The 13,524-nt window shown below is 38.1% G+C and overlaps 2 protein-coding genes across 2 annotated transcripts; both read left to right on the top strand.

Moving 5' to 3' along the window:
• The first annotated feature begins 459 nt into the window (after nucleotides 1-459).
• On the top strand, nucleotides 460-6,117 carry LOC145901922 (adhesion G-protein coupled receptor G7-like). Its single transcript, XM_082989739.1, has 17 exons — nucleotides 460-520; nucleotides 578-649; nucleotides 1,009-1,089; nucleotides 1,205-1,345; nucleotides 1,668-1,772; nucleotides 1,838-1,953; nucleotides 2,047-2,199; nucleotides 3,018-3,209; nucleotides 3,388-3,633; nucleotides 3,868-3,996; nucleotides 4,151-4,288; nucleotides 4,344-4,453; nucleotides 4,589-4,796; nucleotides 4,960-5,101; nucleotides 5,160-5,323; nucleotides 5,494-5,664; nucleotides 5,854-6,117. Exons 1-17 carry the CDS (start codon nucleotides 460-462, stop codon nucleotides 6,115-6,117), a joined length of 2,493 nt encoding a protein of 830 aa, XP_082845865.1.
• A 1,305-nt stretch (nucleotides 6,118-7,422) lies between these two features.
• Nucleotides 7,423-12,744, top strand: LOC145901921 (adhesion G-protein coupled receptor G6-like). The gene is made up of 16 exons (XM_082989738.1): nucleotides 7,423-7,465; nucleotides 7,758-7,814; nucleotides 7,931-8,002; nucleotides 8,367-8,471; nucleotides 8,618-8,742; nucleotides 8,839-8,991; nucleotides 9,260-9,451; nucleotides 9,719-9,970; nucleotides 10,571-10,699; nucleotides 10,752-10,889; nucleotides 10,945-11,054; nucleotides 11,190-11,397; nucleotides 11,561-11,702; nucleotides 11,761-11,924; nucleotides 12,094-12,264; nucleotides 12,472-12,744. The coding sequence occupies exons 1-16, from the start codon at nucleotides 7,423-7,425 to the stop codon at nucleotides 12,742-12,744; spliced, it is 2,334 nt and encodes a 777-aa protein (XP_082845864.1).
• Nucleotides 12,745-13,524: the final 780 nt, after the last annotated feature.

Here is a 13,524-nt window from a genome sequence, read left to right as displayed (position 1 = left end):
TATTATTGATCTAAAAAAGTCTAAGCGGCAATCACCTCACGATTTCATTCTTTCATTGTTATGTACTTCCTCACCATTTGCTGGAACTGTTAGGGTCAGAAATGACAGGTACTCTGCCTTCCTCGTGTTGTTGTTATTCAAATCGTTTTTGAAGTACTGCACCGACAGACTTCTCTTGTTAAACAAATTGAAGGGTGGTAGATGAATTCATTTCAAACCGCTTTAAGGCGTGCAGAGGTTGAAGGATTACTGCGCCTTGCGTCATAATTGAATGAAAACATAATACAAAGTATGCTGGATCAGTGAACCATGCCACCATTTAAAGAACGGCGTTTAATTTTGCTTGTGACATTTTTACTTTAGCAGCTATAGAGCAACTCCTCGTTGGTGCGGAACAGGCTTAGTTTTAATTAAATTTTGATAGGGATTTTGCCAGCTAATTTTTTGAAAATGAGAAAAATGTTGGAAAACATAAACAACTCCAGTTGTGTTGTCCTACCACTTGTGATGGGTTTTTGTGGTAAGTTTCGTTTGAGAGAACCTTTATATATTACAATTTAGCGTTTTTTTCTGACAGCGATCAGATGCAAGGCGCAAATTCATGAAACGACATTTCCCTCAATACAGGTTCAACCACCTCCTGGCAGGGGTAAGTTTGACCGTGAAAAAAAAATCATACCTACTTTAAATAGCTGTGTTTTACTTGTACAAGTTTAGTTGTATGCCTAAATGTTCAACCAATTGACAGAATATTGCCTCAATTGATTTCGTTAGTTGCGATCGCCAAAATTTGCTTTTAGCTAAACAAAGCAGAAAAACTGTTTGAGTTTGATGTCAATTTTCTAGAAGATTTTGATCATTGCAAAACACTCTTGCAGAGCTTATGTAACATTTACATTCATTCACGGAACACTAAGGTTGTCCGGGATCGTGATACATTTCCACCGAACTGAACTTATTGAATAATTTGGCGTCTTTTTAATTTCTTGGCGTCTTTCAATACCACAGAAAGTTCAGCAGATTTCCCGACGACAGATGATGATATTTCCCACTACAGCACAACGAAGCACATGGTAACTGAGATTATTGGTAAGACCATGTTTGTTTTACTATGCCGCTAATTTCATCAATAAAAACATAGTTACGTCAGCTGCTTTTGTTCTGCGAAAATAAAGATATCATCTTAAGTCGTACCTATCTACAGGAGACACAAACCTCTGTGCAAATGTGATCTGCACCGAAAGTGCCACATGTGTGACCGAGCTATCAAATGACCAAGACAATGTAGTTGCTCAATGTGTGTGCAACGAGAACTTCGCAGGGGATCCATATGTGTACTGCGCACGTAAGTCGTATTAATCACTCACATATTTAACAACAGCTCAAGATTTGGGTCGAAATTTTTAAGGATAAAAAAAATTTCGTTTTATGGGTAGATTGACGAATATATGTGGAAAATATCAGTACCTTCGTTTCTTGTTCCTTTTACCAAAGTAAAATTAAACCTAGTGAAAACGTTGCAAACAGAAACAAAATGGCAACATTCTATTCACAACCCTGACATTTAAAGTTACTGTATGTTTGCTTAATGCTCGATCACCTGTTTGTAAGTACATGAATAGTTTCTTACAAAAAGTTGTTGATAGTTGCCGTATTTTGCTTTGCAGCAACCTGCAAATCGAACACTGTTCCAATTAATGGAAGTGATTATAACTTTCCAAACACAATTGCTCCTTCTTCGGCATATTCGAATGAAATTTGCTCGTATACAGGTGAAATGTGACAATTAAATCATCTGGCAGTATTCCATGACCTATCCAAGCCCGTTTGTTTGCAGGGCAACCTATGGCTGGGGTGAAGTGTATCTACAACGAAAGTGAACAAAGTGCTCAATTCGTGGATGGCTTTACCGTTCCGTGCATAAACAAAAGCGTGGAAGCGCTCGTTTCCGAAGTGAGTTGTTTATCCTTGAAACGGCGGAACATATACTTGAATATATTCTAATAACATTCACTACGCAGTGTAAAAACATAGTTTTGTTTGTAGGTACCTGTCGAGGAGCTTAACACGAGCGAACTTGACGACGTTTTATCGTACCTCGATGTAGTCACGTCCGATGCGGAGAGTTTACAGAGTAACGATGTCACAGCCACTGCCTCGTTTATCAACGACGTTGCGGCAAACGCAACAAACGCAAAAGTAAAAATTGACTAATAATCAATACTAAGAAAACACTGATCGCCATATTCTGTACATGGAATATTATTCCATTCTTAAGGTTCACAGGCTTCGCAGCCAAGGCATTGCAGCCAAGCTGGATCAGCCACTTTTCCCGACAAGTCGGAGCGAGATTTGAAAAATCAAGCTCCCGGTGAGGTTTGAACTCACTATGCGTAAGCATGGCATTACTTCTGCGTTATTCCATTCTTTTAATGGATGTCTTAACAGTGGCTTGGGGTATGGATCTTAGTCTGCAGACACGGAGTGAATGGCGTCCTATTGTTCTGGGTGTTATATAGAATAAATTTGGGTCATTATAAATAAGGAACAGTGTCGCAAAAATTTTGCTGTGGTCATTAAATATGGTATAACCACAGTGTAATAAATTGGGCTGCGGTTTGTTTCTGAATAGCCGCCGTCTGTTCTTACGTATAATTTTCCACATATTGATTGATTGATTGATTGATTGGGTTGCGATAAAGTTTCGTAAACGTAAGGTGTTCTTCAAACAAATACACACATAAACACCAAAAGTAGTATACAATTGGCAAAATAAACGGCACTTACCTACATTAAGGGGTCTTCAGCACGCAGTAACATAAAACTTTTTCTCAAAATTGTACTAATTATAAGGCGAGGGCACAATTAAGCCGCGCGACTCATGCTTACAACGCGGCAGTTGTTTGGTTGCGTTTGAAACACAATTTTTTGGCGATTAACTATGGATCTAGCTAATAGGAATTAAACTAAAGTTTGAAACAAACCACATGGTGGTTTTATTTCTTAACAAAAAACAGATCCTGCCCGATTCTTATCTGCGCATTATCAACATCGCCGATCACGTGACGGCGTTCTACGTCTCCACCAATCACAAATCGGGAGTGACTGAAACGCAGATGGTGCGATCGCTGATGACATTGGCTTACAGGATCCCACCCTCAAATCGCACTGACCTTCTCTCAATCAGCACACCTAACATTGAAGTCGAGGTGCATTTTTTTAACAAGTTCATGTTTTTGATACATGCAGTTTAATACTATTTAATATTATTTTGAGGCGCAGGAATTTGGTTTTGTATTAGTATGCTGTATTTCAATTATCAGCTAACATACAAAGAAATCTTAATGCAAGTTGCTTTATGCTAATACATTTCACATTTTGATACAGGTTAGCGACAATCAGAATCCCGATGATGACATACAATACAGTCCTTACGTGGCCCAAAACTTGACCACTTACTTTCCGTTTCAACCCGTTTCCGTCACTGTGCCACTAGAGGCACTGTTGCTTGCTGATGGACAAACGTCTGGGGACGGCCAAAGGAGACGAAAGAGAGCGTTATGGACAGTTCGAGCTGTTTTCCTCGTCCATAGGTCGAGTGCGTTATTTTCCTCGTCAGAATCTGCAGATTGGGTAAGTGCTATTCATTTGGGTGCTTACCCATACGTCTGCTTTGTCTCCGGTGCTACTGCCGCAAGGTTTCTAAATTAGGGATGTTGAATTGTCAGGCTGTCAAAACCTACCATTACGTTGATTTACTAAGTTAATGTTTTTCATTTGATTCAATAAATAATCAACGTGTTTTGCTTTACACAAAATGCACACTCCATTTCTTGTGAAACTCAGACTACGGAGTTTCATTTTCAGGTCGTGTCAGCGGAAGTGGGAAACAGTTCCACTCCGACACTGATTCACAACCTTGCAGATATGGTGAATATTACACGAAACGATGTAAACAAAACAAGCGGAAAAGTACAGGATGACGTCACTTTAGAAGTATGTTCGATAAAACTTGATGTAAAACTCTAGTTGTGTTTTAAGGAATTGACAGAGACGTTAAACAAGCCAAGAAAGCATTTACATTGAAGTAAAAACTGGTCACAATCGCACATTCCGCCAAACCAAGTTTAATTGGGAAAGTTTTACTCAGGCACAATACGTGAACGCGACTTGTGCTTTTTGGAATTACTCAACTGAGAGTTGGTCGACTGAAGGATGTTGCATGGAACCAAACACCAACCCGCCTCAATGCAAATGCAACCATTTAACCAGCTTCGCTATGCTTGTGGTAACGTACTTTCATAAAGTTCACACAGCCTAAACTTTAAATATATATATTGCAGTCGGTATACCCTATACCACCAAGTATACCTCAGCAAATCGTCAGTATCATCGGATGCAGTTTGTCTGTTGCCTGTTTGATTGTAACCATCATTATCTTGCTGATATCCGAGTGAGTTGTATTTGGCGGCATAGAATGGTTAACACTTCTAAACAAAAAAGCGCCTATTTTATCTAACCATGCTTGTTACTTTTGTAACACAATGTAACACGATTTGTGACACATATGGTGTTCAACTTTACGCAGAGAGATACGATCACGCCGACCCATGCGAGTGTTGATGAACATTTGTGGCAACCTATCAGTTGTTTATCTCATATTTCTATTTGGAGTTGATCAACGTGAACACGTAGCCGGATGCATCGCTAGCGCCACCTTACTGCATTACTTTCTGTTGGTCACCTGGTTTTGGATGGCTGTATACGCCCACTTACTCTACAAATCCATCGTCAAGGTTTATGCCCTTCATGCAATGAAAAATTAATGTCGAAGAAAAAAAAAGGCATTATCGCAAAACTGTGTTGAACAAAATAGTTTGTTTCCAATCTGTAAAGTTCACAATCGCATTTCGATGGCCTTTCTGCGACAAATGTGTCTATAAATGTTTATTGTCTCAGATTTTCAATCTGTCTTGGGACAATTACCTTTTGAAAGCTTGCGGCCTTTCTTACGTGTTACCGATGGTGGTAGTGCTGATTAACCTAATTTTGAACAAGATTTATGAAGTTCCTTCAAATGAAACGCCTGTTTGCGGACAAGGTCAGTGTATGAGATTGTGCATGAAAAATAGGAGTAATGCATACATATTGTTTTCTAGACCCACTCTCTGCGTTTGTAAACACATATCTTGCTTCAAACATGTGCTGGATTCAGGGTTACTCCTTGTACTTCGCATTTCTCCTACCTATGGGCTGCCTTCTTGCATTTAACATCGTAATGTTTATTCTTGTAATTGCAAGTCTGACCTGTAAAAGAAAGAAGGTAGATTACGAGTGAAAGTATTTTTTCCTAAACTTTAACTTTGAATCACGTTTGTGTAAGACACATGGTTAATGTTAATAGCCTCCATATTCTGGCAAACCCATCATACGTTAAACAAATTGAAAAATGCAACAAGAATCACGTTTATAGCAATCAATGCTCGATTTCAGGTATCGTCGACCTCCCAAAATCCCACCAACCTTCATAACTTATCCATCGCTCTGCTCATCGCCAGCACACTTGGCTTGGTTTGGTTCTTTGCTTTTTTTATGATGATCTCGGATGACCCCAAGTACCTGGAAGCCATGAGTTGGCTCTTTACCATTTTCTCATGTTTCCAGGTAAAAATGGAAGAATTCAAGCGAATTGAAAAGTATTATGAGTGTGAAAATCTGTTACAGTTGTTTCTGAGAAAAACATGTAAACATTTTTATTGAACATTTATCTTGTTGTGGTTTATTAATATTCCGGATGGCCAAAAGAGAACTTAATTATATATCTTACCAACTTTTTTGTTTTATTTCTTCCAGGGTTTCTGTGTGTTCGTTTTTACATGCTTGAGACAGGGCGAAGTACAACGAGTTTGGTTGGGACCCATTCAGAAATTGTTTATGAAAAAATTGAAAAAGGAGAAGAAAGAAGACACGTCTGTGATTTCCACATCGCATACTGGAACCAGCAGTGGCCCCGAAATTGTTTCGATCGGCGTCGTGTCTGGTCTTGGTCACATAAAGTACGGATCAAAAAAGGAAATTTCTATTTCTACTTTTGCCAACAAACTTTATCCTACATAAATTTCATAATACAATAGCATGCATAAAATCATCCAACCGAACGTATTTAGTGAAACCGCAAACGGGATAAGACAATTTCCAATCCGTTTATGAATACTTTTGTAAACTTTTGTTCTGTATAACGAGGACGAGTAAATATTATTGCAGTGAGATTTTAGTGTGTGTATCAACGTGGATTTCTCTGCAACAATCCTTTCGTTTTGATTTAATCATAATATTTAATACACAACGTATACGATATTTTTGTTTCGGTGATCTGTAAAGTTTCAAAAAGTATAACTGAAAGAGTAGAGGTATTTATTTGTGGGCTGTTGCAATAATGTCAATGTAAGTTTTCATCCGTGTTTTTATGCAACAAATAAAAAGTATTGTGCAGCTTATTTTGATGAAGTCAAGTTGCACAGCTACCAGTTTCACAATCCATGTTGGTAACGTATGTAACGTTCATTATAGAAACTAAGAAACGGATACTTCCCAGTTTTCTTTAACATAACATTTCAAAGGCATTCATGAAAAAACCGGCACCCGCAATAAAAAAATAAGTTTTTGATTAATTTTTCAGAATATCACAATTATTGGTAATTACAACTTGGAAAACGTAAATATGCTTCACCCTATAGTTTAATTGTGGTTGTATCAGAGCCGCCAAAGCATCGGTTTGAAATGAATTTTTTCATACAAACGCAGTTAATACGCTTAAGCGGAAACTATACCGGCAGTTCCGCGAAATTTCTTGAAATTTGTTAGGGTCAGAAATATAAGCATTATGTTCGGACGATCGCCCAATCTTCCATGTGTTGTTCTTATCGAAATCGTGTTGCTCGTAATATTTTTCAATCGGGTTCTGATTAAAAGAGCGCGTGGTTGGTAATAGGTCGACTTTATTCTTCCGCGAAACAACTAAAAAGATATTCTATTGTCTTACTTTTGGGTTGAGCTTTTATTGCGTTTTACGTGCATTCTTCTCAAACCTGTATATAACTTTGCAGCGTAAGAAGCGTTGCACATTTACAGAAGTAAATATGTAACATAAACGTGAGTGTAAATATTTTTATCAAAGATGTTATGTCCTTTTCTTTTTGGTATATTTAGTTTGCAGTTGATAATCCAAGTTGGTGCGAAACTGATATGGAACCTTGGGTAAAGTAATCAAATAGTTGACAATTGACCAGAAGAATTAAAAAATTTAAGAAAATCATGAACATCGTTTTCGTGGCACTTGCGATGTTTTTTTATGGTAAGAAATTTCTGTATACATGGCTATTTCGAATTTCGCTTGTTTTTTTGTTTAATTTATTTCAAGCTATGGGATGCAGAGCGCAAACGACACCTCCCCCGCGTCAAACAGGTAAATTTATTCATAAAACCACAAAAAGAAAAACCAACTTTAATTTACCTTAGGCAGTATACTTTGGAGTCAAGTAGCAATATTGCGAACACATCGCATTAAATTAATCTCCAAAACTAACTGACAGGTGTTGGTTTCTCCACTGAACATATACTGAGGTATAAAATGTAATTTCAAGGCATAAAAAAAATGTCTCGGCATATAAACTATGCCACGAATCTCTAAACCTACTTATTGCTTTCTTCGCTCCCCTATTCGACCACGGTGAGTTCAGCATACTTCACACACACAGACGAAAGCAGTGATTCTTACTTGAACGTAACTATAAACCCGAGCATTGAAATTGGCGGTAAGACGAAAACTTGAGTTTCTGTCCCTATTTAAAATATAAAACCCCAGTGAGCTGGTGATGTCTTCACAAAGAAGCACTTTCACTATTATTGGATTCATGAATTCCTTTCTTAGGCATCCCGAACCCGTGTGTAAATATCACTTGCGTGGAAAGTGCCACGTGCAAGACTGAGGTATTTCGTGATGGTCAGCAAATGTATCGTCCATTTATCCAGCCTGTTTTGTATGGAGTATGGCCGAACGACACCGTGGTTTCTCAATGCGTGTGCAATCAACGTTTTACGGGGGATCCGTATGTCTACTGCGCCCGTGCGTCGTGTTTTATCATGAAATAAGTATTTAAACTTAAACAATTTAGGTTTACCACACGAAAGACAGAATATTTGTTACAAGGAAAAGTTCTTACTTATTGTTACAATATATTTCGACGTTTATTAACAGTTCAACTTAAAAATTACCGTGATCGCCTCGTTGTGGATACATTTGGGTTATAACAACCTACCGATACCAGTTTGTTTGTTGCTTGTGGTATTTTTTTTTCTGTTTTCAGCTACCTGCTTCGTAGACAGGTTGTACATCGACGGAGGTACTTACACCTTCCCATCCACTATCGCTCCCCAATCGGCTTACTCATGGGAAAAATGTTCGTACACAGGTAACTGGAAATTCTCATAGGATTAACTTGCAATGAAATTTACACCTTGCATTTTTTTAAAACCGTGTCTTTTTATGGTACTTCTGATGCTAACCACGATATTTCATAATTAAATAGGAAATTTTTAATTCGACGCTTTTTCTTAGGTCAACCAATGGCCACGGTACAATGCAAGACCCTTATAGGGCAAACTGAAGAATTGCTACCATACTTTACAAACGGTTTACTCGTTCCATGCACGGACAAAAGCGTGGAGTCTATTGTTTCTGAAGTAGGTCGATTTTAGCTAAAATCTTCTTCAATTGCACGTATAAGCTTTACAAATATGTTCTGCTCTATTTAAAATATGAATTTGTGTTGTGCCCAGATATCAGTCGAGCAACTCAACACATCCGCTCTAGCGACGATCCTAACATACCTCGACGTCATCACCTCAAACACAGAGAGTTTGGAAAGCGGTGACGTCACTGCCACTGCCTCCTTTATCAACGACGTCGCAGAAAACGCAACGACGGCAAGAGTAAGTGACGTAATCAGCATTAAGTTTAGGGTTTATTCACGATTGCGGTTGTTTGGTATTTACAAAAAATGTGTTGGTCTAATCGTAGGTAGGTAGCATATACATAAAACATCCAAAAATTATTACCTTATTAAATATTTGTTTTATCGGTATGTAATCAAGCAATAAAAGCATGAACCATTATGTGTTAAAACTATTTCCGATAATCGGAGGAGACCCACTTAACGCATAAAATTTGTGATTTCTTAAATTTTCATGGACCGAACAGATTCTGCCCGATTCTTATTTGCGCGTGATCAACATCGCCGATCACGTGACGGCCTTCTACGTCTCCACCAATCAGAAATCGGGAGTGACTGAAACGCAGATGGTGCGATCGCTTATGAAATTGGCTTACAAGATTCCACGTTCACCTCACACTAACGTTCTCTCGGTCAGCACACGCAACATCGAAGCTGAGGTACAATTTGTTTACCAAGTTCAGAATTATATAAAATCATGCAATCGTTAAAATCCTTTAAGCTGAGGCGTCTTCTGCATATAAACGCTTCACAAAATACTATCGAAACACACCTTTATGTGCCCTTGGGTTTTTACAATTGCAAGTAAATTTTGCAAGTTAGAACAAAAATGCTGGACTTCGTAGAGTAAAAGTAATTCCACGCTAAACTTATAAAAACATTCTTGAAGAAAGATAGCTTACGATTAATACAGTACCTGTTGACAGGTAAACGACAATCGGTGTCCCAATCGTGACATACAATACAGTCCGTACGTGACCTTCTTCCAAAACTTCACCACTTACATTCCCTTCCAACCCGTTTCCGTCACTGTGCCACTAGAGGCACTGTTGCTTGCTGAAAGACAAACTTCTGATGACGGCCGAAGGAGGCGCAAGAGAGCGTTATCGACAGTTCGAGCTGTTTTCCTCGTCCATAGATCGAGTGCTTTATTTTCCTCTCCAGAAGCAGCAGATTGGGTAAGTGCAATAAGTGGAGGATTCGCCACTTTTCTTTGCCGGCGATGGTCTGTAAACTCCTGAATGTCCAGCTGGCTAGAGCATAGGCCTGGCATGCCCAGGGTAGAGAGATTGCATCCTTGGGAGATCCCGTTAGCTTTGTCCCAGTGCAACTGCAGCGCATTCTTATGAGTACGTCATATGTTCTCTGAAGCAATCTTCGCTCTGATCTGGACCAGATTACTTATAGTAAAAATTGCGTGCCCCACAATCTCTTTGCTTGGCTAGTAAGAAATCACTTCATACGGGGATGCTTTGAACATGTTGTTTCTAACTACATGAAAAACAAAAGTGCTTTGTTCGTGGTTGAGAAACAAAACGTACTGTCACACCAATTTATGGAGTAAATTTTTAAATACTTATCATGACTTACCAAACGTTTCAACAGTTGAAATTGATGCAATTATTTTTTCAGCATGGTTTTTCATTATGCCAAACGCTTTTACATTATACACTGCATAGTCTTTGCAGTAAATAACTTTTTTTTAATTTCTAATCAAAAAAGTTACAATGTTTCATGCAATCGAATGATTGGCAGAAAAACCTTGCTTTCAATTTTAGGTCGTTTCAGCAGAAGTGGGAGATCAAACCACCCCGACCCTGGTTCACAACCTTGCAGATATGGTGAATATTACACGAATCGATGCGAAGCAAACGCGCGGAAAAGTACAGGATGACGTCACTTTAAATGTATGCTCAAAAAAAAGCGAAATCACATTTACCAAGAATAACTTCTGATCAGGCGCAATACGTAAACGAGACTTGTGTGTTTTGGAATTACTCAACTGAGAGATGGTCGACTGAAGGCTGTTGCATGGAACCAAACACCAACCCACCTCAATGCAAATGCAACCATTTAACCAGCTTTGCTATGCTTGTGGTAACGTACTTTGATAATGTTCACACAGCCTAAACTTTAAATATATATATTGCAGTCGGTATACCCTATACCACCAAGTATACCTCAGCAAATCGTCAGTATCATTGGATGCAGTTTGTCTGTTGCCTGTTTGATTGTAACCATCCTTATCTTGCTGATATCCGAGTGAGTTGTATTTGGCGGCATAGAATGGTTAACACTTCTAAACAAAAAAGCGCCTATTTTATCTAACCATGCTTGTTACTTTTGTAACACAATGTAACACGATTTGTGACACATATGGTGTTCAACTTTACGCAGAGAGATACGATCACGCCGACCCATGCGAGTGTTGATGAACATTTGTGGCAACCTATCAGTTGTTTATCTCATATTTCTATTTGGAGTTGATCAACGTGAACACGTAGCCGGATGCATCGCTAGCGCCACCTTACTGCATTACTTTCTGTTGGTCACCTGGTTTTGGATGGCTGTATACGCCCACTTACTCTACAAATCCATCGTCAAGGTTTATGCCCTTCATGCAATGAAAAATTAATGTCGAAGAAAAAAAAAGGCATTATCGCAAAACTGTGTTGAACAAAATAGTTTGTTTCCAATCTGTAAAGTTCACAATCGCATTTCGATGACCTTTCTGCGACAAATGTGTCTATAAATGTTTATTGTCTCAGATTTTCAATCTGTCTTGGGACAATTACCTTTTGAAAGCTTGCGGCCTTTCTTACGTGTTACCGATGGTGGTAGTGCTGATTAACCTAATTTTGAACAAGATTTATGAAGTTCCTTCAAATGAATCGCCTGTTTGCGGACAAGGTCAGTGTATGAGATTGTGCATGAAAAATAGGAGTAATGCATACATATTGTTTTCTAGACCCACCCTCTGCGTTTGTAAACACATATCTTGCTTCAAACATGTGCTGGATTCAGGGTTACTCCTTGTACTTTGCATTTCTCCTACCTATGGGCTGCCTTCTTGCATTTAACATCGTAATGTTTATTCTTGTAATTGCAAGTCTGACCTGTAAAAGAAAGAAGGTAGATTACGAGTGAAAGTATTTTTTCCTAAACTTTAACTTTGAATCACGTTTGTGTAAGACACATGGTTTATGTTAATAGCGCCCCTTTTCTGGCAAACCCATCATACGTTAAAAAAAATGAAAAATACAACAAGAATTACGTTAAAGCAATCGATGCTCAATTTCAGGTATCGTCGACCTCAAAAAATCCCACCAACCTTCATAATTTATCCATCGCTCTGCTCATCGCCAGCACACTTGGCTTGGTTTGGTTCTTTGCTTTTTTTATGATGATCTCGGATGACCCCAAGTACCTGGAAGCCATGAGTTGGCTCTTTACCATTTTCTCGTGTTTCCAGGTAAAAATGGAAGAATTCAAGCGAATTGAAAAGTATTATGAGTGTGAAAATCTGTTACAGTTGTTTCTGAGAAAAACAACATTTTTATTGAACATTTATCTTGTTGTGGTTTATTAATATTCCTAGCAGGAAAGATGGGTTATTGTCGGACGCCAAAAGAGAACTTAATTATATATCTTACCAACATTTTTGTTTTATTTCTTCCAGGGTTTCTGTGTGTTCGTTTTTACATGCTTAAGACAGGGAGAAGTACAACGAGTTTGGTTGGGACCAATTCAGAAATTGTTTATGAAAAAATTGAAAAAGGAGAAGAAAGAAGACACGTCTGTGATTTCCACATCGCATACTGGAACCAGCAGTGGCCCCGAAATTGTTTCGATCGGCGTCGTGTCTGGTCTTGGTCACATAAAGTTCGGATCAAAAAAGGAAATTAGTATTTCTACCTTTGCCAACAAACTTTATCCTACACAAATTTCATAATAAAATAGCATTCAAAAAATCATCCAACCGAACGTATTTAGTAAAATCGCAAATTGGATAAGACAGTTTCCAATCCGTTTATGAATACTTTTGTCAACTTTAGTTCTGTGTAACGAGGACGAGTAAATATTATTGCAGTGAGACCTTAGTGTGTGTATCAACGTGGATTTCTCTGCAACAATCCTTTCGTTTTGATTTAATCATAGTATTTAATACACAACGTACACGATATTTTTGTTTCAGTGATGTGTAAAGTTTCAAAAAGTATAATTGAAAAAGTAGAGGTATTATTTTGTGGCCTGTTGCAATAATGTGTGTGGAAGATTTTATCCATGTTTTCATGCTACGAACAAAAAAGTATTATGCAGCTTATTTTGATGAAATCAAGTTACATAGCCATCAACTCCACAATCCATGTTGGTAACTTATGTCACATCCATTACAAGAAACAAGAAACAAGAAACAGACACTTCATAGTCTTTTTTACATAACAATTAAAAGGCATTCACGACAAGCCGGCACCCACAATAAACAATAATTTTTTGATTAAGTTTTTAGAATATCACAATTATTGGTAATTACATCTTGGAAAACGTAAATATGCTTCACCCTATAGTTTAATTGTGGTTGTATCAGAGCCGCCAAACATCGGTTTGAATGAAATTTTTCATATAAACACAGTTAATACGCTTGAGCGGAAACTATACCAGCAGTTCCGCGAAACTTCCTGAAATTTGTTAGGATCAGAAATATAAGCATTATGTTCGGACGATCGCCCAA

The sequence above is a fragment of the Ascidia mentula genome, chromosome 5 (genome assembly GCF_947561715.1).
Source record: "Ascidia mentula chromosome 5, kaAscMent1.1, whole genome shotgun sequence".
NCBI classification, from domain to species: domain Eukaryota; kingdom Metazoa; phylum Chordata; class Ascidiacea; order Phlebobranchia; family Ascidiidae; genus Ascidia; species Ascidia mentula.
This window is presented reverse-complemented; position numbering and strand designations above follow the sequence as displayed.

Coding starts and splice junctions, on each gene's coding strand:
- LOC145901921 (XM_082989738.1), top strand. CDS start 7,423: ATGGGATGCAGAGCGCAAACGACACCTCCCCCGCGTCAAACAG. Junction 8,743..8,838: donor TGGAGTCTATTGTTTCTGAA/GTAGGTCGATTT, acceptor TGTTGTGCCCAG/ATATCAGTCGAGCAACTCAA. Junction 11,703..11,760: donor ATCGCCTGTTTGCGGACAAG/GTCAGTGTATGA, acceptor ATTGTTTTCTAG/ACCCACCCTCTGCGTTTGTA.
- LOC145901922 (XM_082989739.1), top strand. CDS start 460: ATGTTGGAAAACATAAACAACTCCAGTTGTGTTGTCCTACCACTTGTG. Junction 1,090..1,204: donor CATGGTAACTGAGATTATTG/GTAAGACCATGT, acceptor ACCTATCTACAG/GAGACACAAACCTCTGTGCA. Junction 3,997..4,150: donor AGGATGACGTCACTTTAGAA/GTATGTTCGATA, acceptor AGTTTTACTCAG/GCACAATACGTGAACGCGAC.